The 27353-nt window shown below is 40.0% G+C and overlaps 1 protein-coding gene across 6 annotated transcripts in view; it reads right to left on the reverse strand.

The window, feature by feature from the left end:
- The window catches only part of syt7b (synaptotagmin VIIb), a 97285-nt gene that overhangs the window by 7307 nt on the left and 62625 nt on the right, over window positions 1–27353 (reverse strand). Inside the window, exons 3-8 of one of the 6 annotated variants that reach the window (XM_079667269.1) lie at window positions 27156–27235; window positions 26001–26141; window positions 22651–22845; window positions 19153–19500; window positions 15158–15271; window positions 2861–2996 (exon numbers count right to left, since the gene is read on the reverse strand). In XM_079667269.1, coding sequence (XP_079523395.1) covers window positions 2861–2996; window positions 15158–15271; window positions 19153–19500; window positions 22651–22845; window positions 26001–26141; window positions 27156–27235 — 1014 coding nt within the window. The remainder of the gene's footprint in view (window positions 1–2860; window positions 2997–15157; window positions 15272–19152; window positions 19501–22650; window positions 22846–26000; window positions 26142–27155; window positions 27236–27353) is intronic. The other 5 variants (XM_079667270.1, XM_079667271.1, XM_079667272.1 and 2 more) reach the window with 5 other exon arrangements.

Here is a 27353-nt window from a genome sequence, read left to right on the forward strand (position 1 = left end):
TACAAACTACAATCACTTTGGACATGATCTCTGTAAAGTCTGAACGCGCTTCACCAACCCTCTGAAGACCCTCATCATTTACTTTGGCTATTAGCACTGATCTGAATTGGATCCTTCTTGAAACGAGGCTCATTTGCATTGAAAGGGAACAATTTTGCGCCAAATGTATGCATATTTTATCATTTAAATAAATGCAAATTGCACATGCTCAATAAAATGGAATTTGCCCAGCAGTGCAGTTAGGTGTGATTTTCAAAATCAGTGTTTTGAAAATAACAATGTTTTTCGTTGTGTTATTTGCATAGGTGAAGTGGCCACAAAAGCTGTGCACCCACCTGTGGGTCTTTTATATAATATGGAGTAGTTAATGACTGATGAACTGATTTTTTTATTTACTCAGAATCAGAGAATATTTGAACATTTAAAGTTCGGAAACTGAGGAAACTACATTTCTTGATAAATACCATGTGACACATTTCAAGTCTCCAGAACAAATCAAGCAATAAGACCTTAATTGAAATAGTTTTGCCAACAGGTGGTCAAGAACAAATGCCAAGGACAACTACAAAGTAAGATCACATCTCTAAACATTTAACTGATTCAACTTTATGAAAGTAGGATTTATTGCAGGGGTGTTGCATTTATCTGAATATGTTTTAAGCATGTGAACACCATTAACTGACATTCTTGTTTAAGTTTATACAAAATGTAATATTTTAAGAATCGGGCCACTTTCATCTGACAGGTGTGTTCATACTAAAAGAGGATATTGGACTCCAATCCACAGGTGGCTCTAATTTTGCACTTCAATATTAAAAACCCAGCTCCTAACTGGCAACTAGCATAATATGGTGCCATATGGCTGCTGTTAGCTGTGTGATAAAGGCAGAAATTGTGCATGGCTGTGTGGAGATGAGAGACAGATTATCTGTTGGTAGACAGACCCTGTGACGGATGGTGGCGTGGCCTGGAGGGAGTGAGAGAAATCCAGTTTAAAAGTTCTATCTGATGGGGGAAGCGCTAGAGGCATTACTCAAGGAGCAGTTCCAGAAATGTAATATCCAATTCTGTATTCTCCCACATATTTCTAATGGCGCTGCTCAGCCTCATTCTCCATGCTGAATATGATCACTTTTCATTATGCAGTCCTCCACTCAACAGCTGGCCTAAATTGCTTTCCCCCTTTACTGAGTTTGGCGCTGTCTCTTTTTTCCTAGAGTCCTCCGTGCTCATTCAATTCTTTGAATTCTTCCCTATTATATATATATATATTTTTAAACCTAAACATCGCGGTAAATACAAATTATTTTAGAGAAAAAAACACGGCCGGTCTAAACAAGCCTTTGAAGGATGAATTAGGTGATATTTTACATTTTAGCTGTGAACAAATGTATTCAAATACAGAAAACTGCTATTGTTTGAAAAGCATTTGTTAAAGCTACAATGCCCTGCTAGTTAACAAACAAATTAAACCTTTTTCTAAATTAAATGTTTGTATCCATCATTAATTTTTTTAAGATGTAGCTTATGTTTTCTGTGCCACAGATATTGTAGGCTGGAGAAAGTCAACAAACACTGAAAGACCGAGCTACGCATTGCTGGTTTTGGTCTTTTAACATGTTGACACACCCACCAGCCCTCGAAGAAAATAAACCATCAGCAGCCTGAAGCACTTATAACCCTCTGCAGATGTGTGGATGTGCTTTGACACAGGGGGAAAGACACATTCACACCACACTATCGCTGGCTCTGTGCGCATCTCAAAAAATGAAAGCAGTGTCAGAGTACATCCTGATAAGAGCCATGTGATGCTGACAGGACCCCCACCCGTCCTCCCCCAGCCCCTATCACCTGAGACGCTTGAGAGGTTAGGATATATATACTCTGACGTTCAATGCCATTTCTCTGCACCCTTTTTTTCTAGTCTACGAGAAAAAGCCCCATATACACCGCCACTGCTTTTTCTACAACAGCACAAGTGGCTGAAAAGTGCAGGATGGGTATTTTCAGCATGAAAGAGGGTTGTGTCATATATAAACGCCTTTGGCAAAACTGCCCAGAATGACCATTATCATTAAGCGCCACCACTGTGAGTTCCTCAGACACACCATGAGACCCACATAATTACATACTGCTCATACCCATCTCTGCCATATTCTCGCAGCACCCACAGCACTGCGTGTTCTTTCGCAGCTAATTACCGAACCTCGCTGAAGAGACGCACAGAAACCCCCCCCACCCTCGCAGTGTCTCCCTCCAGGGTGATGATTACTGTATGTTTCAGTTGGCTGAGAGACTGCATGGCAGAAAAACTAACTGTGATGTTCTACAGGTGAGTGGGATGAAAACAGTACTTTTTGAGGGATGGAAGACTTGTGAAGCGGAAACACTTCTCAAAGGATGTCTCTGAATTGTGTAGGCTTTCTTTTTTCACTTTCTGTTCCAGAACTCTTTTATTTACAGTAGGTGGAAGACATATACATGTCATGTGTAATGACTAAAAAATAATAATTCTGGTTAATTTAAACTTATTTTAATAGCTTTTCTATCACTTAAAAACAAACATGATGGTCATTAATTACATAAACATTAAGGTCCTGTTTTCTCTATCCCCTTGATTCATTGTCTACTTCCTTGTTACAAGGCATGCATGTTACTTTCATCATAGATTATGAAAGATGATCTGGAAGCACCATTCAAGTCTCTCAGCCGTCTCATTTATTATGATTTAAAAGGTTTTGCTGACAGCAGTCCTCCTTCTCTTAATATGGATGAGTTATCAGCCATGCAGGAAACAGACAGACCACAGATTAGTTAGTGGTGTATCAATAACACGTGTCTCGCGGGGCTTCAGATATACCGTGTTGATAGTGGGTGTTACCATGTCACTGGTGACGGAGTTGGCCAGGTCAGACACGGAGGAGTTGGCATCGTGACGGCGGCCACTCTCGTCGGGGGTCTGACCTCTGGGGCTGCTGCCTGCTTTACCTGGAGTCCTGTTTAATGGACACAAACACACACATATTAAAGGTCACCTATTGTGCAAAATCCACTTTTTCATGTATTTTATACATAAACATGTGTCCCCTCTGTGTAAAGAGATTCTAAAAGTTTCAGGAAAAAGATTCGCTCACTTTCTATCCTGATCCATTTATATACAAACCTGTCTGAAAATGAGCTGATCAGATTTTGGCCACTTTATGATGTCATAACGATTTTGTGGATTGTGTAACCATTAGCCAATCACCAACCAAGGTAACACCCCCCCACCTTATTACCTGAATCTCCTCGTAGAGCACCATTGTGTTCTTTTTAACAAAATATCTCTCAGAGGGGCGTGGGGAGTGGCTCCTTATTTTCATCTAAAGTAACAGACAGAGAATCAGCACTTTTGAAACAGGGCTGAAACAGAGGGGTTTATGGGATGCTGCAATGCATGATCTGTTTGGTATTTGGAGCCAAACACTTCAGAGACATGTTTGGTATATATCTGAGACCTATAATAATGTAATGAAAAATAGGGGACCTTTAACATGCTCATGCTCCAAAAATGAATGTTTTACCTCCATCCCATCCAACACTTTTCCTCTCTAACACTCTTGTGGCTGAATGGTAGCAACCTGGTTCCTAAATGTTGTCGAAGCTTTGAGGTGAGGCTGTAATGGGAGACTCTTAAAGGAGCGCTTGCAAAGTGATGTCAGATCCACATAGCTCACTACATTTGTGGCAATAGCCAGAAATTAGTTAGCTTAGCTTGGCATAAAGAATACAAAAAAGTGGGAAATAGCTAGCATGGCTCTGAAGAAAGGGAACACCTACAGGAACCTCCAAAGCTCACATTATATCCTGTTTGTTCCATTTTGGTTTCCAGTTTTTACATTAAGCTCTTCAGGCAGATGCTTTGTATTAACTGTACAAACATGGGAGTGTTATCAATCTTCTGATCTTATTCTCAGGAAGTTAATAAGCATATTTCCACAATAAGGGCTAAGTATGACTTTAATGCTCCTGGTTATGGATTGAGTTGATGGTATAATTGTAATTTTTGAGTGTCAATATACAAAAAAGTGTATGATTCTCAAGCAACAGAGGTAGTGGTGAGCCTCACTGCTGTGGACTGCAACATAGTTATGTGAAATAAGCAAAGTCATCTAGAAAAATAAAATCTATTTTCGAGTATAATTAAAACAAATAATACACCATTTTGAAACTTTCTCCATCACCATCTGTCACTTAACACACATGCCATCAACTAAAATGTAATTTACAGAACAGGACCTTTAGAATAAATTAATATTATATCAAGGCAGGTACAAATAAATAAAAATTGGAAATACTATAATAGGTAAAGACTAGAAATGTGTCCTGGCTCCTATTATGTATCCATTTGGTTAACAGGAAATATACAAAGACTTGTATTGACATATAAGACTAATGAGCACTTAGAGAGACGACCCAGAAAGAAAAAACTGAAAGAGTGAGAGAAAGAGATAGTGAGCGAGTAAGCTGGTAAACTGTAAGAACAAACAAGTAAAAGCAGAAGTGAGATTAGAAGAAGGCATTGTGGGAATTATGATCTAAGAGAAAAGATACATTGGAAGACTTATCTGTTGAGAAAAGTGAAGGAGAGGATTTGTCTTTGTTAAGAATCTGAGGATTAATAGATTGAACAAAGCGAGGTTGCGGTCTCAAATGAATGTGAGACACACAAAATAACAAACACAAGCTGGAAGAAAAATCGAAGCAAGGAAGTGTGGTGGGATTAAAGCCTGGAGAAAAACAGAGCAAGTTTGGTTTGGATAAAGAGTCAGTTGCAGAGGAGAGGAAGCAAACTGACACGTTACAAAGGCAAGAAAATAAAATGAGACTGTGAAGGAGGGGTGAGAGATGGACAGGGTTTGTGCGGCAAAGAGACAAGTAAAAGCAGAGCGAGAGTGAGGAGGAGAAAAGGATATGGTGTGTAAGAGAAAGAACTGATTTGTCACTCTGCGTTTATTTCCTGTGATCTGCAGGTCAGAGCGCCGACAATTCAGTGCAGACTTAATATAAAATGTAATGTTATACTATTTATGCATCAGCTGATTAATAGATCTGAAACATCAGAGCATTTTTTATCCAACAGGTCAAACTGATGTTCATAGAAAGGGCAAAACGTCATTACAGCTGTTAATATCATCCTCAGACACATCAGGGAACAATGTGTTAACTGAAAATAATTATATAACACCTGGCAGTCACACACATTACACCTGGGGCCGTCTCGCTCTGCCACTTCCTTCAACCTGAACTGTGGTGCTGTGTTCAAGATTATACTCACTGTTTAACCCAATACAAAATGTGTAAACTTATAAAGCATGCCAGATCTTTTAAAAATATTTACTATTACAGGAAGTCTATAAATACCTAAATTAATAATCAAATTACTTTTGTTATTATTATCAATGGTTATATGATCATTATTTTATGCAGGTTTAAAGGTATTAAAGGTCCACTTGTGAACTTTATACAAGGTCACTGGTCCGGATCAATGCCAGTAAAGTCAACCCCCAACATCCGTAGTTTGAGAAGCCCTGCGCTACAGGGTGTACTTTGAAAAAGTATGACATAGGACCTTTAAATCCATAGATTTATAATGGGATAAAGGTCATATTACGATGCTTTGGGTCATAGGCAGGTTTGGGTTTTTCGAAATGTTATTTGCTGAGAAAATCTCCAAATTCATTTGGTTTTAAAACAAAAGTACCCGCCTTTATAGGCATTCCCCACTTTGACTATAGAGCCCATAATATATGCCTCTCAGCTGGGTCTCTACCCAAAGAGTCTATGCTAACTAGTAGGGGTGGTTTGCTCAATGACTGCCGATTGAACCCCCAACACACGAGACACGAGACCATATGAATCTTCAACAATCAACCTTACATAAATATATTTTTTTCATTTCATTCTAATGTGAATATTTGGCTACAAATCCTCTCAGCCATGCAGCGCACATGCAATACTTTAACACAGTGCATATAAAACTGCTGTAGTTAATACAGGCTTGCACATATCATGCAGGTTTTTTCCTAACAGTAAATATTTTCACTGCCCCATGTACTCCAGCTAAGAGGGAGCACTGAACAACCCGAGAGTCTGACTGGTTCTGTAATATTTATATACATTTGATGCAGTGCAAGCCAAAGGCTGTCAGTCGCACCAGGAAAATCGGAGTATGATTCTGCAAAAAAAGGTTTGGACAATAAATGAGCATAGCAGATATGTTGTTATTATTCTGGTAGTTGGAAGGCAGGCAGGACTACAGGTAACTGATCAAACAACTGTGTTAGAGGAGACTTCATGTCCAAACCGGGAGGTAATCAGTTGGAGATCTGAAGATCTAAAAAAATCGAAAATGAAAAGAGAGGGTTTTATTAAAGTAACAGCAAGCAAATCAAAGCAAAGTACCCTTCTCATTTCAGATTGATGACCTTATTTATCGGCTCAAAACATGCAGCATCATTAACTGCCAAGTTTTTTTTTCCTCTTCTCTCCTGCACTTCTCTCTTTTTCTCAAATTCAATTGATTGCTTTTTGTATGCATGATGTGCCATTTTAAAATACGAACAGCCAACAAGTTTCAGCAGTCAAAATTATTTCTATATAATCCCTGATTCTTTAGGCTGGGGCATACAATTAGTGGATAAATCAGAATAAAAAAACACACTTGTGCACCAGCACCCTGCACCCCTAGAGGATTTTGTTTTAAACAAGTGTCTGCTTGTCAAAGTCACCACAGATTTACGTATGGTGACATGAAAGGCAAATAAAGAGTGGCTGCTGCACAGAGTGTCCTCAAATCAAGGCTGTTTACCCTGCAATGGCCTGCGGGACGCGGAGCGGTTGGGTGCGGTAGTGAGGTGAGTTTATCCATGCATGTAAATATACACATTTACTCGCTGTCAAAATATACACACTCCTGAACACACCCATATACACACACACATGCAAGATGCAGCAGGCATGGTGCTATATAACATCTCAACCTCACATGATAATAAGTGCTGCAGAAATACACTCAATGAAAATAAGTGAATTATTCTCACTGCAGTGTATTTATTTATTTATTTATTCGTATTTACCGAGATAGCTAGCCATAAAGTCAACAGTCTTTGTCCCAACAGAAGGAAAATATCATTTGTTGCCCCTTTGATGTTGGTGACTATCTCGTCTAAAACACCCCTTACATAATTCATTCTTTAGAGGTTGTTGTAACCATGACTACTGAAAAGTGTGCTCCCACTTAAGGTTGTACTCACTACCATCATGTATTTTACAGGGGGTTGCAGTAACCATGGTAACAGGAGCCTTCAAAAGAGGGCAGTGGGAATCCAAGGAAGTTCCTCAGAGAGGGGCATATATTGAAAATAGCTAAAAGCCCACAGGGCAAAGTGACCACACATTTCCAAAGACTTTGAAACACTGCTGGAACACACTCTTTCCTCATACCTACACTTCCCGAAGCCCCCGTGACCCTGTGAAAACACCACAGCAAACCCCTGGGTGTGTGTGAGCTCATGCTGAAAATGGCTGATTCATAAATGCCAAAAAAAGTGCAGAATAGCCTCCAGCCATGATACTCAAAATAACAGGTAGTGACAGAAATGAGCAATTACGGAGCTACCTTCTTCGCCTGCTAATAACAGTCTGGGTCGTCAGACTGAAACACAGTATATCACTCCATTTGTTTGACTGTAAAGGCAAATTAACTAACAGCAGGTCTATAAAACTCAACAAATGGGCACATACACGCTCGACTCTCCTGAAGGTGGAAGGCGACGTCCCTGGGGAACGACCACTTCGATCTGACATATCGAACCTCTAAGCCCTGACTCCTGACCTCATGGCCTCAATCTGGAATTGAGTTGTTAGCCATCTTGTGTTATTGGACAAAGCAGGTCATTACATCCCAGGGGACACTACAGAAACACATTATCTCTTGCAATATGTCACATGCGTTTTGTCTATTGGAAAGCCCGTTTTACATTGATTAAAAAAGACTGAAAAGGAAAAGTAAATGCTTCATTCACTAAGGCATGATAAAGGTATATCATGCAAGTAATTACAAGATAATTGACTGGAGGAGGTTATTGAAGCAGAGAGGCAAGGTCAGAAGATTCAGAGCAGGCAGAGTAACGTGCAGTCCACATTCACTGGACGACAAGAATCTAAATCAGTATTTTAACACACACACACGTGTCATAATCAAATCTTTGTAACCATACCATCCGGCATGTCTGGTGTGCACACCTGTTTGTTTAGAGATGGAACTTAATGAAGCAGGCCGTTTCTAATTTCTTAATATAACAAGTCTTAGGACAAAGAAGTAATCGCAATAAAAAGTATTTCAAATGTTGTGCACCATTTATCTGAAAATATATTGATTTCTATTTAAGTTGCATTTTAATTACATTTCATAAGAAACGAGGAGGAAGGGTTTTCCTGTTTTGTTTGAAGACTCTGCCTGGATTATAATGAGGAATCAGTAAAACTCACTGACATGCTGATACTGAAGGTATCTGCAAAATGTTTACATTCAATATACTTCATTTGTTTTGAACAGCCACTATAGCAGCAGATGCATGATAACAACTTTAAATAGTTCTGTTGAGGCACTCACAGCCTTTAGTTGAGTTTAGGGAAAGGAATCATCCATGGCATTGTTTTAATACAAACAAATCAACAGTGACGTGAAGCCAACTGAATGTTTACCTAATTGAAAACGAAATGTTTTTCTAACCCTAACTAATGTGTGTTTGTTGTCTAACCCAAACCACATTCAGGACTCAGATACAATTCCAGGGGCCGCTTTCACAAAGAGATTTTAGACTGTCTGTAGTTGCTGTAGCTCAGTTTAACTTTGTTTAGGTCTGATACAGGGTCCACACTTTAGTAAATAAAGATAGACATACAGTATTTTGGGTCACTTATCAGTGACAACTGCTGACCAGTGGAACTAAGAGAAATCAAAAAAATTACGAGTCAAATGTAAACACTTCCTTAACTTGGAATAAAATATATGTTATCTCTGGAAGACTGAATTTAAATGTTTGTTAAGTCCACTGTGTACTAGCTAACTGATAACAGACAGAAGAAATAGGTCTCTAATAAAAAATGGTAGATCGAGCTAATTTTAAAAATGGTATTGGTCCCTTTTATCAGTTTTAGTTAGTTTCCACCCTTAGTTTTATTCTCTAGAAGTCATGCAAAAATAATTAAGATAAGCTTCCTTAGGAAATGAGATAATTGATAAAAGGAAAAAGATGTATTGCTTTTATTTTCATAGCTGGCTTCATGTGGGAAAACAATATGAACATAATATTGCCTTTAATCATTAAGATAAATCAAACAGACAAGAAGTGTAGCTTGGGTGAGCATAAAACTGTGTTCTGTATCTATATCGGGAGACAAATGTTATCGAAGTAAGACATTTCATCCTAATAAAGGGATGTTACAGAGAGCTCATGGGCACGTGAGAAGATAAACTGTATACTAGTGAATAAAAACTGACCGCGAGGAGCAGATTTATCAGAGGCCGAGCTGACAGTCATGTGTACTGACAGAGGAGCGTACTGTGACATCACCACATCACAACCACAGTCGATACCCTCAGGAGAGGGCAGATTAGGTGAATAAGGGGATAGTGGAATTGAAAAGCAGAAAGGATGGGGAGGAAAAAAAAAGTTTAATAGATGAAATTAAATAAAGCGTGGAGATTGAGAGAGAAGGCAGAGGTGGAGAGGGAATAAAGAAAAGATGAGAAAATGTCTTATTGAAAAACAAAATGCGGGCTGCAGAGGAAATTGATGAGGGGACGGGGAGAGGAATGAGAGACAGAGGGCGAGTGGATGGACGGGTGAGAACATGAGGGATGAGGGTTTCCAGCATGGATAGGAAGTGTCTCCATAAACATTACTGTATCTGGGTCTTGCTGATCATACACTCGCCCTAGGAGACCATGAAACACAATATAGGTCCTGCGTCCTATGATGGATGAGGCCTCGGCTCCAATGTCAGCCCACTCAGCGCTCCCCACCAACAGGGACAAATCACCCGGCCTCCGCCCCCCTCAACAAGCAGGCTAATACAACTAATGGAGTCATCTACAGAGTTCGACAGTCTTGATGCTCTTTGAATAGACACCTGCTGCCTTATTATTGAGATGTATCCACAGGGGAGTTGCTGTTTTGTAAATAAAGCTTGTGCATAAAGAACCTTTTGTGATGTCATAGTATTTTCAACATTGGAGATAATAGTCAATACTTCTTGAACAACACGTTACTTTATACTGACTGTCACCTTCGCTGTGACGCCCCCGCCCCCCCACCCTCCTCTCACGGGCTCTCTCGTATCAGCTCTCTGCTCGAAGCCAGTAGCAGCAACCAGGGAAATGGTGAATGAGCTCCAGACTTGGATCTGACAGGTTTTTTTAAAAAGATGCCTCGTTTGTGCTGACCTACATCGCTTTTACTTTCCAATCTTCTTTCCTACTGGGCCCCTGCCGGCTGTGGAGGCTGCCATGGGGACCAGTGGCCGGCCTGGAGAGTCAATAGGATGCTTGACTCACTGTGATTGCTGGCTCAGACACACAAAAGAAAGAGTCAGATATGCCAGTTGATAAAGGGTGGCAACCACTTCCTGCTTGATTAATACAGCACAGTCTGGCATTGTGCAACTCAGCGAGCGCAGTATGGCGTTCAGCTGCCGAGATCAGAACTCTGATTCCCACCGAGGCCACCAAGCAACAATGGACACACCCTAATTGAAATGTAACAAACTGTAGATCCTAGATTTTGTATTCTTAGATCCAAATGATGTAATAAAACTGTCTACTAAACTCCTCTACTGTCTACTAAGATATTAGTAGACAATATAGCTATTCAAATGTCATCAATATTCATAAAAAAAAAGACCTAGACAACAGTCTGGCTCAACGTCCCAGCACAAGGGATACATTCCCCCCAAATGATGTATAACAGAAGAGTATACATTAAGTAAACCACGGCATCAAACATGTGATACAGTGAACATTCCTGACAAAGAATGTTTTTCGTAAAAGGGAAGTTGGCCAGACCTGTCGGGAGTTTACTTTTTATATTTTAACTTATCATGTATTCTCTGTATACACATCTTTCTGTAAAGCTTAGTTTTCATTCTGACTGACTGTTCAGACTTTGAAAACGTATTCCTCTCTTACTTGTTGTGACATCAGCCCAAAGATGATGTGTGTCTCTTTTATTCCAAACCAGAGCCTGCATGATTTCAAGCTAAAATGGTGCATTTTCTTCATTTGAAAGGTTTTGAGTGATCAACCACGCTTAAAGACCTTTCTGTATTACCCCACACCCCTTTCAGCAGTGTTCAAAATGTGACAAATATCTCTGTATCAGAGCATTAGAAAGAAGTGATTATCAACGGTGAAAGAATTCCATTATCATTCCTAGTGGTCCACAATCTGATATTCAAGCGTCCCATTTGCAGTCATTGTGGGCACAATGTTTTCTTCTTTTATAATGAATGGAAACATACTTATGCTCTATTTTAGAAATAGTTGCACATTTTACAAACTCAGTGTTTAGAATGGTGATTTGTCCGGGGCTAGTACTCTCTTATGGGTTTACTTGTTTTTATTTCCCGGTTGCGTCTCTGTGTGTGGTGATTCTCAGAACTCATTAAGATGCAGCTCTGCCACGCAACAGCAGTTTACCGAGATGATAATAACACAAACAGCTTCAGAGCTTCCATCATAGTTATCTGCAGGTGGGTGATTATGTCTAGTCCACCGCAGGGCTTTGGCCGGCCTACCACAGTGACCTAAACCGACTTGCATAATAAGAAGCTCCACGTGAGAGATAAGAGGACCTTCACTTATCGTAGAGAAAAAACCACTGGCTTTGAAGATAACGGATCAGCAAGAAACAAAATGTATCCTTTGACAATCATAATATAATCAACTTTAATCACAGCTGCTTTGGTGTCTTATGGGGTTTTATCTCCGAGGTGTAATAAGTACAAGGAAGCTTTTGTAGGCAACAGCTTCGGATACTTCTTCATCCTAAATCCGAGATTAACATTAAACTTTTCACACAGGTAATAATGAACTTGGTACATTTGTTCAGGGTTGACTTTACCATCACATCACTCTTACCTCTCGAAAAAAAGTTATTCTGAAAGTTCTTCATGTGAGGTTATAAATAATGTAGGATATAAAAATAGAGCATATCTCGGTGATATGTTGAAAAGCTTTTGATGATTTACTCATCGTCTGAGTGCTCGCGCTACAGTATCTGCCTTTAGATCGCCATTAAACTCGCAATACCGACAGATAAGTCATACATCTCTGGTTATGTAAGCTGCTTCCTTTGAACAAGGAAAAGAAGTGGAGTGTTTTATGAAATAAATATTGTACTATAACAACAAATACATTCCTTGGTTGCTGTGATGAAGATTGGTGATGTATGAGTGGATTATTAAAACAACATTTGAAAAAAATAATAATAACGTCCAGCTGGGAAGAGACCGAGGGGTAGACCAAGGACCAGGTGGAGGAATTATATCTCTTCGCTGGCCTGGGAGCGCCTTGGGATCCCCCAGTCAGAGCTGGTTGATCTGGACAGGGAAAGGAAAGTTTGGGGCTCTCTGCTGGAACTGCTACCTCCGCGACCCAAACACGGATAAGTGGGAGAAGATGGATGGATGGATAATAACATATACAATTAAACCTTTGATGAACTGACACACATCAACTCTGCAGTTCCTCTTTTAGTTCATGCTTTAGTTTTCCCAGCCCCACATAAAGTGTTTACGTTTTAGTCTCACTGTTTTTATCAACCTTGTTTCCAACAGCAGCAGCAGCAGCAGCAGCAGCAGCAGCAGCAGGAGGTAGCTGATTCCAGCAAAAAGACTGATAAAGTCACTGCACAAATCCACACAAGAGCAAACAGACAGAGTAAGTAACTACCTGGTGAATGTAGTGGAAGGTTTAGTACCTGAATACCTAAAAGCTTTTTATCAGTTATTGGTGGAAGAGAAAACAGTGCTATGAAAGAGATTAACTATATTACGGTGGACACAAACACGGCTCCAAATGAATGCAAATGTATTTATGTGTCTGGGGTCTGTATGAACAGGCAAGTGTTTGCTAACATGTTCACAATAATACCGTCAATGTTGTGTTTACAACTTGTTATGCTGCCCTAGATTTGCAAAAAAGCAAACAGATGATACAGCTTCAATTATACATGTCTTAATAGAAGCAATAGGCTTGGTCTGTTTGTTTACTGTCCATATTTAGAAATGACGTTGTACAAAGTGCTATCATTTCTCTATTACCAGATGTTGTGTTTGTAGATATTTGTGCTGCGAGCCGTATTTGATTTCATAAATAAACCAGCAGAATCGCAAACCTCTTTGGGAGTGTCTATTTGTATCTTTGATAGTTTTCTAGAAAGCTGAGAGCAAAGGTGTCCAACTCTTTCTGTCTCTCTTTCACTGGCTGACAGCGTCTTGTCTCGTCACATATATTTTTGGTCGGATCATTCCATGAAAACGCATGGAGCTGGGCGGGTAAGTACACAGACAGAGATGAGAGAGACGGACAGAGATGATGATGGAGAGCTGTTATTAGTGGTGGAAGGACACTAGTAGACTTGGCCCCAGGAACCCCTGAGGGGGGGAGGCACGCTGGCTGGCTGTGATTAGAGTAAGGTGCTTGACAGACCTCCAAACAATGAGAGGGAGAGAGGATGATGGGGGGGGGGGGGGGGGGGGGGGGGCGAGAGGTAAGCTGGTCCTCATCCCCCGTCTGACCCTTTGCCATTTTAAATTCAATTTAAAAAGCATAAACAAGGTTATAATTGGGGCAATTACTTCAAAAACAAGACACATGTGCTCCGCTTCCAAGACAGACAGCTATTTTTTTTATCTAGAATAAATTCACAAATGACCTAGTTAGAAAAAAATACACTTGGATACACTGCAGAGATGTTACCTTCTATCTATAAAATCTAGTGTTATGTGGGACTACACCCTGGTTTACACTCACTAGAGTCAAAACAGTGGGTTAAGCACTTTATCTCTGAAACACTGTGATAAGAGGGCAGCCGGTTTAGTCCTTTGTTCGCCAGCTGAGAGATTGTGTTTTACTCTGACAGCTGCTCTGAGATTGCTCTCAGATCACTGGTAGAGGAGAGGTTAGCATATTTTTAGAGGAGTGTTTCATGCCAGGAACCTTACTACTAAATAATGAGGGTGCCCTTCTCCTTCTGTGCCTACGACTTGCAGATCAAACAGTGAAGCACCCAGATCAGCAGACTTCCAAAAGGGGTGGATGAAGAGCACAGATGACTTAAACAAATGTGATGAAAAGATGAAGCTGAGAATAACATCAAAAAGAAAACAAACAGAAAGAACATTTCTAAGTCATAGAACAACAGTGTGGAGGAGGCTTTGAAACATCTTACAGTTAAATGAATAAGATACTGTAAATAAGAAAAAAAAGATTACCATGGGGACACTCAGTATTTCTAAAACCCTTGCTACAGCCCTGATATCAAGCCATGTTGATATTAATGTTATTGCATCACAATTTAATTTGAAAATGTATGATTTTCACGTTTTAAAAAGGGTCAGCTTTCAAGGTGCCAAAAGGTAAAGATGCTACTAACCAGCTTCAAGTGATTTAAAAAATGGAATACATTTACATTTTAAACGTTGGTTAAATAAAAGTTCTCTCAGTCCTGCTTCAGATTTGATCAGTTTTAGGTAACATAAAAAAAATAGTTTAACCAAAACTTCTGATATTTTAAGATGTCCATTAGAAAGGATATCCAATTTGCTGGGGGAGACTGTCCCCTGGCCTTGGAATTGTATAACCAAGTCTATTTTGGTGCATGACTCAGTGCACGTATTTACACGAAAAATATAAAATAGAATAGTCCTATTTATTTTCAGTGTGAAGAGCAAAGAATGGTCACCAAAGATAGTCATAGAAGACTATAAATGACATGTCGTTAAATCATTATGTAACTCTCCACTATGACAAACAGCTCCCTCTGCTACTCATTTTATTTTTGTGACTAACTGATAACATTTCTTATCTTCTCTCTCTTTCTCGCAATACCTCTTTTCCGGAGTGTCTTCATCTGCGGGGGCTTCCTGTAGATCTGGGAGGTTGGCAAAGTCATCCTGCTCAGCCAGGCCGATTGCTAGAGACAGAACAACCATCTTCCCCTCACTGGACACACAGACAGACACACATCACAAGAACACACAGGTGGAGAGGCACAGCAAGCAACACACACACACACACACACACACACACACACACACACACACACACACACACACACACACACACACACACACACACACACACACACACACACACACACACACACACACACACACACACACACACACACACACACACACACACACACACACACACACACACACACACACACACACACACACACACACACACACACACACACACACACACACACACACACACACACAGGCAGTGACAGCACAGATTAATTTCACATATAAAAGAGAAGATACCATTTTATCTTTATTATTCATTCACGTTACGCTGTAGACCTGTGTACTAAGCAGTGAGATGAAAAGACAATACAGACGACACTCATCGTTTAACGCATACATATATTCATGCTGTTCTATATACAAACTATTTAACTGAGTTTCTGTGTTATAGCCAACCAATGTTGTGTTAATACGATTTAAAGTTATGGCTTTTAGGAAATTAACAATAACATTAACCTTGAAATGCAATTTACAGTATAGTATACTTTTTGTTTTACGTCTTCAAATGATATGTGGCACCAAAATGACATCTGATTTGCATATTTTAACACTAATGCTAGCATTAAACATCTAAGTAATCCAAACGCTTAATGGTTTTATTCTATAAATCACATAATTGGATAATATTATCCACCATTTCCAAGATCAGTATCTGTTTTAAACACATTTTATTCACTTTTCTTCTCTTTTCTTGTACTAGCCAATTAAGCTACATTAGAAGTAAGGAAATACATCGATTTTCTGTTGATGAAAGGAGATCAGAGACTGTTGGTTTTTTCCTTTACCAATCCCTTAAGCAACTCTGTGAAGTGAGCATGTGTTTCCAAAAGCCATCCAGCCTTTGAATTGTATTTTTCTCACATTTGAGATAATTCTTGTATCCACCATTACCTAATGTTCTGTATTCTTGTAGCTTTACTATGAAAAGTTTGCTGGGTAGATGTTGTATTTAGTTCTTTAACACTGATATATAATATGATTATGTATGGGTAATAGTGAGGTAAACCATGCATTTCTAATAGTAATTGTTTCATAGCATAATGTGTCTAATTAAAATACAGAGGGTGATACCAGGAGAATTTATCATGAGCCAACATGTGCTTTATAACCCGTTAGAAATATCCATGAGAAGCCTTTTCCTATAATTCATCATTACAATACATGAGGTTATATAATGCATCAGTGACCAGTGTGCACGGGGATGTTTTCAATTTCTCGTGAGTATTTCTTTTTATAGTTCTCTGTAGATAAAATAGTCATAGAATGTATTTGGCACAAATGAACATCATTAGCAAAAAGGATTAGAAACACTGATGCCTCCTAAGCTTTATCATCCCGTCTCATAGAAACATGAAGGTGGTAAAAAATAGAATAACAACACATGAGAAGAAGAGTTTGGATAGTTTCAGACAAAGAAAAATATTGAAAATCTATACAGAAAAAAGGAGGAAAAGGAAATAAATCTATGTAAATTGAGTTGGCCTTAACAAAAACCTGCAGCAAAGAAACATCTGAAGTTGATTTTCAGCTGTTGTTATTCCTCTAACCATGCCTCCCTCATTTAAATGACTTCTTACTGAAGTATGCTGCACCGTGAATTCAAGAGGCCACGCAAACACTGACCATAACAAATTACCATTTTCCCACAACCCACCTTGTCATTTATAGTCGTTAAGTGACAACCTGCATGCAGGCACATATTAAACACTATTGTTGCTTCAGACAACCTTCAATCCATCTACTTACAGCTGTAATTTCTTAAAGATTTGAAGCCATCATAATTTGGTTCAAATGTTTGCTTGGTCACATTATCAATGAGAGGGTCCAGCGTTAGTACTAACTCGAATATTTTACTATGACATCACAAATTAAGTGATAAGAATATGAAACAGTGACGGAAACCTTGAATGCGGTAAAGATTTGAATACTGCAAAAATGTATATATTACAGATACTATAGCTTAACCGAACAAAATTTTTAATGATGGACACATCAAGCATTGTAATGAAATAGCAAGAGGATGAACAGATATTGTCTTATTTGTTTGCCTGGGACCAATCTTTTTTAAACCTTATTTTTCTGCTGTTCTTCTTCCTTTCATCTCTCTATGTCTCACACTTCTGATCTAATTTCCTAAGACTGTGGGCACTTTCTTTAGTGTTTTCCCTCCTTAACAAGAGGTTGTTTGTTGTTCCAGTATCGACATCAGGAGAAACACATTAGCACTTGAGAGACCACTGGGGAGGTGTAAACAGTACCAACATGAGACCCGTCGATAAAGGTGAATGGATTTGTATAGATGTCCAAAAAAGACACCGCGCTCCAACCAGAGGGCTCTGAAATCATTACCACCTACACCAGCTCTATTGATCTGAAATGTAAGCGGGACGCTCAGCAGCCACACTCTGTGACAGGCATGGAAACACGTGGAAAGGGAAACTGCTGGATTTGGTCGTTCATACCCCACTGATCACATAATATCCCGCAGAGTGTTTCCCCCCTCAGGGTCAACAACTGACATGATGGTCCAGTGAGATTCATGAGGACAGAGACAGTGGGCGATGCCACCTCCCTGTATGTGCCCAGCCTTATTTGAATGATGATTCACATAGGCAGGGAGGTCAGTGGCCTGGAGACACTGTTAATGGGAAGACACGCAGAAAGTACAGAAGTGTAGAGCTTTGTGTGTGGATGTGTATTGTGTGGGTGTCTATGTTCATGGGCAGGAGGGGAGGGGAGGTGTTTATGTGATGCTGCTTTATGAGGCACATCATCTGTAATCTATCATTCAAGTCAAGCAGAGAAGGAGAGCCCTCCGTGCTCGGTATCTCAAACAATCAGAAGCCTAAGCCCACTAGCAACAATCCAAATAAGTAGTGGATGAATCTGAAAACAGTGGGTAAAAACTAATGATCTTTAGTCAAAGTAAAGTCAGAATATAATTCTTTTGAATCCGGTCGGGTTAGTGTAACTATAATTTTTTGAGTTTCTGTCATTTCTTTCTAGATTTTCTGATAAAAAGCATGTTATTGTTGCATCATTAATAGAGACAGCTAGCTTAGTGCAGTTTATACATGAGAAATGTTCTGGGTTTTGTTGCTAAAGCAAAGACACCCTGGTTCTGTTGCATAAGCTTCATAGAACAACCCCCCAGGTGTTTCTCAATCTAAACAATAAAAAAAGACAGTTTAGAGTTGTTGTGAAGTAGAATGTAGTTATGGGAGTTGTTGTCTTCTAAAACAAACCGCCCAAGTTTTTAAAACGGACATAAGCACCAAATAGAGCCGTTTCTGGTTAAAAATGGGTGCTTATCCGATTCTGCTCGGCACACCGAGTTAGTAGCAAATACATCGTACTATGGACAAGTTTTTGAAAACAAGTTTAGGTTCCTCAGACTCTGGAGTTACTAGGTTTTCGTTAAATACACAATACACTTGTTCATTATATGACACTATATTCAGGTGTTTTACCTACACTTCTGCATCTAGCAACAAACACAATCAAACACACAAACACACAATGACAAACAAAGGACTGAAAGACAACCAAAAAATCACTATGCAGCATATTCTCTGAGAGAAGACAATATGACCTACTGATGGTGGACACCAATACCTGACTAGCTTTGATTGTGAATTTTTCAAATGACTCATAAATCAAGCTCCCTAACTATACCCAAAAAAAATCCTCATATCTCATTGAATCACCAAATCTGCAAAAGCCTCGAGAACTCAAAAATGCAGGATTTTCGGTCAAGCTTCACAGAGTAGAAAACTTGATAAAACTCACAAAAACGATTTGACATCCAGTCCTCTGTGGCGGATCTGCTCCATCATGTGATCCCAGCTGCCGGGGTTTGACCTCGATCGACCTGCCCCAGTTCCTCTGTACCGGGAGGCTCCAGCCGGGCTCCCCCGGACCCCGCGCGGGCCCCCGCGATGGCCCCCGCCTCCCGGGCCTGTGTGCAGCTGGCCCAGGCTCTGTGAGGTTACTGGGGGGTCGTTAGGGCCCGGGGGGGGTTGGTGAGTGAGGGGCTGTTGGAGGCTTTGCTGGCGGACCAGGGGACGAGGGCGCCCCACGGCCGAGGATGGGATGTGTTCCAGCGTGGAGGCAGAGGAGAGGGAAGCATCTCCGAAACTGAGCAGACACAAGGGAGCAGCGAGGACAGAGATGGATACAACAAGGAAGACAGTTAGAGATAACATGAGACACATAGAACAGGGCAGGTCGTTTTGTAAAAGGATTGAAGAGAGATGAAAGTATAAAGACAAAAGGGGTAACACGTAACCATGTTGAATTTAAAAGTTAAACACAGGAGACAAAAATGGCAAAAAAGATATATAGATGCAATGAATTTCAATGGGAGAGGGGATCAAGAGAGAACAAATACAGAAGATCAGTGAAAGAGGGAGAGAAAGAAGAACAGAGTTGTCAAAAAGATTTAGATTACTCTCTAACATCTGGATAAAAAACAACTGTGTAGTTTCAAGCTTAGGCTGCATGACAGTGTACTGTTTGAGTATGTGGCATGCAAAGCGTGAACATTAAATTATTCTTCTCCAAACTGGTGTCAAAACAAACCTCTGCAGTTGGAGTGGAATTAAATTGGAGCTAGTATCATTATCCCTTCAATTGAGTCTCTGTTCTCCATCTGCAGCGCTAAATTGTTTCTGTACATTACCTCTTCCTCCTAATTAGCCTTGACCTATTTCTACCTTCGCACATATTGCTCCCACCAGTCCTCCTCTGAGGTCCTGTCTGCTCCTGCTCCCTCCCTCCTTTACCTTTGAGCTTCTGAGCTCTCCATCTCCTCTGACCATTCATCTTCCCTCCACCCTCAGCCCTCTCATCAATCTATCTCCACACGACCTTCAATCACCGTTCTTTAAGTCTGCTCTATAATTACCAGTCTGCTACTCTTACAATCATGTAATAATGCTTCACTGCTTATCCTCCCTTCAATCACTGCCCTGCCTGATAACTGTAAGCTTTTTCTAAACAGCTCTATCTGCAGCTAATGCTGCGAGGGAGGATTTACTGCCTGGACTTGAGTTGTGTTAGCGCTCGCTCTTCAGTATTAACTGGGCTCAAACTCTGCTGGAGCCAGGAGACAAGCCTTCTGAGGAGCAGAGCAATGCTGGATCAAGTAAATACAGAGCTCATATACATGCATCCATGCATCTATCACACACACACCGCACACTATTAGGTTTTTCCTCAGGATAGGCTTTGATGAGAATGTTTATTTACTCGTGCATAATATTTAAACTGAATAAATGAGAATTAATGTAAAATAAGTATTTATATGTTTTCTGTTGAGTCTTTTTATAAAGTTTAGAGGCGAGAAGAGTTTGGGCATTTAGTGTTTCAGAGTTACCAGTCTGGTTTATTTTCTGCATAGATAACTTTAGACATCTGTTGCACTTCCGAGACTTGGATAAAACCCCCAGTTGAATAATTGGTCAAAAAGATGAGCAACTGTATACAAAGACAATCAGCTTGTTTGATAAAACAGACAAGGGGTATGCCTGCATTAAACTCAACACCATGACATTTATGAAAAATACAATCAAGTTCTGTTTTCTTCAATCACTTTTTTAAAGTTTAGGGTTAATTGTCAATTTTGCCAATGTTTTTGGTTCCCAAAAGCAACAATCAAAGTTTCAGCTCTGATTCACACTTCTGTTTTTCTCTATAGCAACTGCATTTGAGGCTTATTGTTTTCGCTGCCATAAAGGGAAAACGCTATATATAACATATGAACTGAACATCTTAAGGTGTCTATTTTTAAGCTAACCTTGCAACAATGTTTTTTTTACAGTGGCCATGTAGGTTTCAATTTTTTACAAGATCACTTTTCCCTCCACATGATGAAGTGTTGCACCCGAGAAATCAAGAGACTCGTCATGTGCCATGAGAAATTATGGATAAAGGTGAAATGAAATGTTACACGTAGAAAGCTTTACGTAGCACATTATCTCTGGGTTCAACAAACATGTTATAACTGACATTATGATAAATCAATACATCTGGCTAGATTCATGGTAGGCCAGACAGCTGGGAGCCAGGCCATGTGTTAATACATTTTGCCAGTCTGATCAGTGACGTCAATTTGGCAAAGACAAAGAATTTGAAGACTTCTTCCTTGACAATGATTTCCTTGACTATTATTTTTCCTGAGCTTTCAGGTGTTCATTGTTATTGTCTTCTGCGCCTGTAAAGCACCCGCAGCAGTCATTCATATTCCCTGAGCATGAGCCCTCTTTATCTGCTGTATTCTATTACTGACTTAGAGGGTTATTTTCACAATTCTTCTTGCTTGAAAGTCAATTAAGATGAGTGTAAACCTTGAATGATTTTGTAATTATGTAAAAATTGAGGAGGGTGAAGAACAAGGAGACTGAGTCAGAGCGAGAAAGAAAGAAAGAAAGAAAGAAATGGAAAAAAGACAACAGTGAAGAGTGAACTAAGGAGTGGGAGACAGAGACGGGGAGGTGGAGAGGTAAATGCCCAAAAATAGAAACCAATTCCAGAGGAGAAATGGAAATACAGGTAGATCTGAAAGGAGGGGTGACAGGAGTGTAGAATTCTACAATTCAAATTCAAGTCCAACAAATATTTTGCAAGTCTAATTGTCATATTGCCACGTACTGTATACTATGAGATCTATTTGAAACTTTGTGGAAACAGTCAAACATGAAAAATGATTCATTAATTATGCATTTAAGCAAATTATAATGTCTATTAATATAACAATCTGAAGGCAGAGTTTTGCTTTCTTGTTTCTAATACATCTGCTCCATCATATCAATGACGCACATTAGTATTGTAGGGCTTAAGAGGCTGTTTCATTATCAGAGCTACCTGTCTTATATAAAAATATTGTATATTCGTCTCTTGAATGTGCAAAAAATATGCAGTATACTTGAGGTGAGGATGCACTTTGTCTGAGAGTGTCCTACAATCAGCTGTTGGATGGTTGGCAGCTGACATAAACATTGTGTTTCTGAGTGACGAAGCTCTCTGTACTCAAGAGACTTGAACCTTCAGTTACTCATCATCACAGGAACACTCTGCAAAGCAGCTGGCTTCTCTTTCTGGCCCGTCCTTACATCATCTTCATCCGTATGGTGTGCGAAACAGCTTCTGTTGATGTCCATCTTTGAGTAGACATGCAACTACGCTGTTCACCACGTTTCAAAAGAATCTCACTCTTCCTTGATATCCACACCATGCTGTTGCTGTGTAGCCCCTCATGCGTGCCCCCTGTCACCATGCGCCACTCACTTGCTAAACCGTAGGCCTCCGGCATGCATGTGGCTCTGGATGGTCTGCCAGCGCCCGGCCTTGCTTCCCCCCGTCAACATGCTCCGAACGCTGTCACTGCGACTGGGCCCCGCCCCAGAGCAAGCACCAACCCCGCTGTCACTGGCCCCCGGCGAGGGTCCAGCACCGCCATGCCCACCCTTATCCCCGGCCCCACTGGGAGGAAAAGTGGGCCGGATCAGAGACAAAGAAACACGGACAGACAGACAGAAGGAAAAGACCAGGATACAAAGCAGAGAGACAGACGGACAGACGGGAGACAGACGCACAGACGAACAGAGCCGAGAGCAAAAGAACCATCAGTAACATTATTCAAACTGGTGAGTGAGACACTTTGGGAGCCACAAGTGTCCAGTAAACAAAAGCAATAGCACCAGCTGCTGCCGGTCAGCAAGACCTTCAATAAAACAGCCGTGAAGAGGTCTGGGCTGAGATTTACTGTGCAGTGAGTAAATTGGAGAACAGTTCACAGTTTCTGTGGATTCTTGACTGAGAGAAAAACAATTCTTCCATACTACATCAGCTCTGTTCAACACTGCAAACATGTGATGGCCAATGGTTTACTTGCTTTTATATAAGGAGACAATTTGCAATGCTCAATGCACTCGTATAGTGCAAAATATGAACACATATTTTGAATAAATTGCTAAATAACAAATTTCACAAATAAATCTGTTGTTTAAAATATAAGGGAGATGCTAAACAGGCCCCAGAGTTACAAGGATTTGGAGAGGGAGCAGGTCGGCATTATTTCAACACACATAGGGGACAGCAATGACCAACCTCTCTGCTCCTGCGCACATAGCTGAGCAACAACACAGCTGCACCTTCAGATTTTGACATGCTGTTAAGACAACACTTTAACTCTTATTTCACAGCGAGGGTTTATGTAAAACCTATTGATAGTAAAATCGTGCCACCCAACCCACCCAAGGCTGACCTCGACATAAAGACTTCACAGAGACGAGAACAGGCAGAACATCGACTTCAGTACAAGGACATGTTACACAGTTTAATACCAAGACAATGTCTTCAACAACATTTAGACAAGTGTGGGCGGACGGTAAAATGAATGATTTCTCACTGAACAGTTAGATATTTTCCATTTACCCTTGCTGCTGTTAGCCATACTCACACACGATATAACAGCGTTCTGAAGACTCTCCCATGATTTATTTCTCAGCTGCACGTCTATTACCTTTGGGGCAAAAATGCTACTGCACACAAACTACACTATACATGTCATTTTGTTTTCTGCTTTGTTTTCTGTTTATAAACCTCTGTATAAGTTTGGCTTGTTGCTTTTTTTGTGAGTTAGTAAGAAGAATTACAGGTAAGACGACTGACCTGATTTCCATTAAACTAGTAGCCCAGGCCGCAGCAGAATCCATTACTTTTTGGAATAAATCCAAATCACAGGGCCAATATTTTTATGGAAATGGCCTTGGCGGAGTTCGGTGCTCTTCAAATGCCCTTCTTGATTTGTGTTGCCGTTTTTCTAATGCATTTCTTCACGTGTATGTAATTACTTTGAATTAGCTGAGTTTTTAAAAGGTGACAAACAAACAAAGCTACATAAAAGCATAATTATCTCCACAGTCAGAAAGATAATTAAGTAGTTGACTCATTGATATGCTATCAGAATGCTATCTCAGAAAATGAATTATAATTAGCCCATTAAACGCCACATAAATATAAATAATCTGAATAACGTAATGCTCACTGATTGTTCAATAATTTCAACATCTTTGCACAGAGTAATTGATCACCTTGTGGTTTTGAAAGAGTCAAGAGAGTTGTAATTAGAGAGGATGAGAATGAACAGGTTGAGTGAATTCCTCAGTGATGTGTGATATGCATCTAGATGAGGAAATAGAGGTTGATATGAAACAGACACTTAATCGCTGTACTGTACACACAAGGATGGTGTCACTATTTTTAGAATAGAGCTCAATAGAGCCGACCCATGAGGGCTATCAGGCAGCCTTGAAGCACTTACAGTACTATGAGTGATGATGAGAGTAGTGCCAACAAATGAGTAGAAAACACAGAGCAAGTGGAGAGAGAAGTGAGGGGAGAAAAACAAACACACAACTTTACACAAAAACAACAGTGAAAAGAACAGAAACTACCCCATTAAAGAAACAGTGGAACATTTTTGGGAAATATGCTCTTATGTTTTTTGGCAGTCAGATGAAAGACCACTCTGTCTGCTCGGGGAAAAAAAGATAAAATATGAATCGTGTATAAAAATAAAGTACATCTACCTTATATTTAAACAAACCAGACGTGGTGTTGCTTATCTTATCCAACTCACTGCCAGAGGACAAATAGGCATATTTCCAAAAATGTCAAACCATTCCTGATAACTAACCCGTTAAAAAAACAAGACATTTAAAAAAATCCACATCACCCAACCGTTTGTTGAAACTCTAGTGGCTTAGGCAAGTATACATTTGAGTCAAACAGATTTGAATAATTGGGGTAAAGAGGCTGGGGGGTATAATAAGGGGGAAAGTTTTATGTGAGACGTGCTCTCTGAGGGTTGTCCGTCTCCATGGTAACACTCCATGGGCTGCAGGTGAGAGTAAAGAGGGTCTGATGAGGCGGGCAGGGCTGCAGGGAACGGGGCTGTCAAACCTTTGTGCATTAATAATATTTCCCAGATTGGATGTTGTGTGTTAAAATGTAACTGTAACAAATGGGTCTCCAACATTCATTTGATTCTCTCTGTAATCCTCTAAATACAATCCTGAATTAAAGCCTGTTTTCAGATAGGATATATCCATTAATTTGATACAGCTGTCAGCAGACAGATCCTTTAGAAAAGGGTTGTCATTTCTGTCAATGTTAGGGCAGCCCTAGGAATCACAGCAATATTGAGGGATGGCGCTGCATGGCCAGCAGTGCATACTAAACACCCCAACGCTGCCGACACGCCTGAAAGCAACACATGAGGATTACCAGGGATGAGAGGAGACTTCGGTTAAGAGACATGTGGCCAGACAGTGTTACAAAAAGAGGATTTCTGCCCCCCTTAAGGGTATTTAATGTGGCCTTTTCACTGCTCAAAGTGATATATTGATCAACCTTCGCCTTTGATTTGTCAAAAACGTATGCACACAAGTATCTGAATCAAAAAAATGGTGTGTGTGCAAAACACATATTCTTCTGTGCCAATATTGCCTGATTGTTTTATGTGAAGTGGTTATATAGCTTTGTGGGAGTTTTCCACAAGTGCACACAAGCCCCTGTTCATTACAGCCCTGCCCAGATTGAGGGGTCCCTTACCAGCCATGACTGAGACTCACTTGGGCGTGAGGCGAGGGTCTCCGTAGGGGGCATAGGGAGACATGTTTAAGAGGAACTCCTTGGGTGGGTAGGAGCTCCACCTCTGTTGCACGTTGCTGCTGTCATTGTTATTCCAAAAGTCTCTGTCCATGTCATTGTGGCTGGAAAAAGAGAGGAAGCAATCAAATAAAGTTATAAAGAAAACACGACAGATGAAAAGAGTGCTGAGAAAAAGAAATCATAGAAAGAGCAAAAATGTATAACACTGTCTCATAAATCTAAAGGTCATGGAGGTAATCTTAATAGATCGGAAAATGTTATAATGTCAATGTCTATAAAGTTACATTCTAAAACAGGGCACAGTTCTCTAAACATAGATACGGATGAATATAAGGTGAGTCTAATTATATATAGCTTGAACGGTTCCACGGGATAGATGGAAGGTTTAAGATCAGTCTGTTGTCATTTGCTCGGCCAAACTCTTACAGCATGGAAAATAATACCACTTTAATTTAGGAAGAAGAATTGACCTACAGGTTAATCACTCTGTCATAGACGAGGAAACAAATGAACCAGAGGACACAGACAAGTCATTATGGAGAAAAAACAACAGGTAAGTGAAAAAAACATGAATTGCTTATGATCTGAGGTCAAACGAAAGTGAAAAAGTAACAAATGACTGACACATTGTAACGTTTGACCTTAAATGAACGCACTTCAGCACATCTAATTTAAATAATGACAATAACAGTTCACTTAACCACTGATCTCAAAAAGACAGCGTTGTGAATTAATTTCTTAAATTTGCTGTTTTTAGGTTAAGTTTTAGGTTCTTTGTGTTTTTTCAGTTAAGCTTGTATATTTCCAACTGAATAAAAGAAATGCAGTGAAGAAGTTTAACTTATTTATCTACAATCCAGTGTTTGAGTTATACAAACAGAATATACGAGTAACCTTTTCAACTGTTTTCTGAAGAGAATGTATTCAACTCCTTTGATAAATGAGACATTTTTAACAATGCCTTGAGGGCATCATTTCACGGCGGACATTTCAGACCGTGTAAGGGGGTGGATACAAGATTAGCTTTCCAATCAAAACCGGCTGTTAAAATGCGATACTATCACCACATTGTAGATGATTTCCATATGCTTCCATCCAAACCCTCTGACACCTACTTGATGGCTTTATTTTCCCCTCGACCTCTCACAGAATCTGGAGAACTGGCGGCCTCCACCCCAGGCTTATTCCTCTTCCCCTGCGGAAAAACAAGAGGCAGACAGAGACAGAGCCAGGGTTTGATCGTTTACTAAAGCATTTTTCTAAGTGAAGTGCACATTACAGAGGCTTTGGAACAGCATCAGGTCCAAGACATG

This window comes from Notothenia rossii, assembly GCF_949606895.1.
Source record: "Notothenia rossii genome assembly, chromosome: 2".
Taxonomy (NCBI): domain Eukaryota; kingdom Metazoa; phylum Chordata; class Actinopteri; order Perciformes; family Nototheniidae; genus Notothenia; species Notothenia rossii.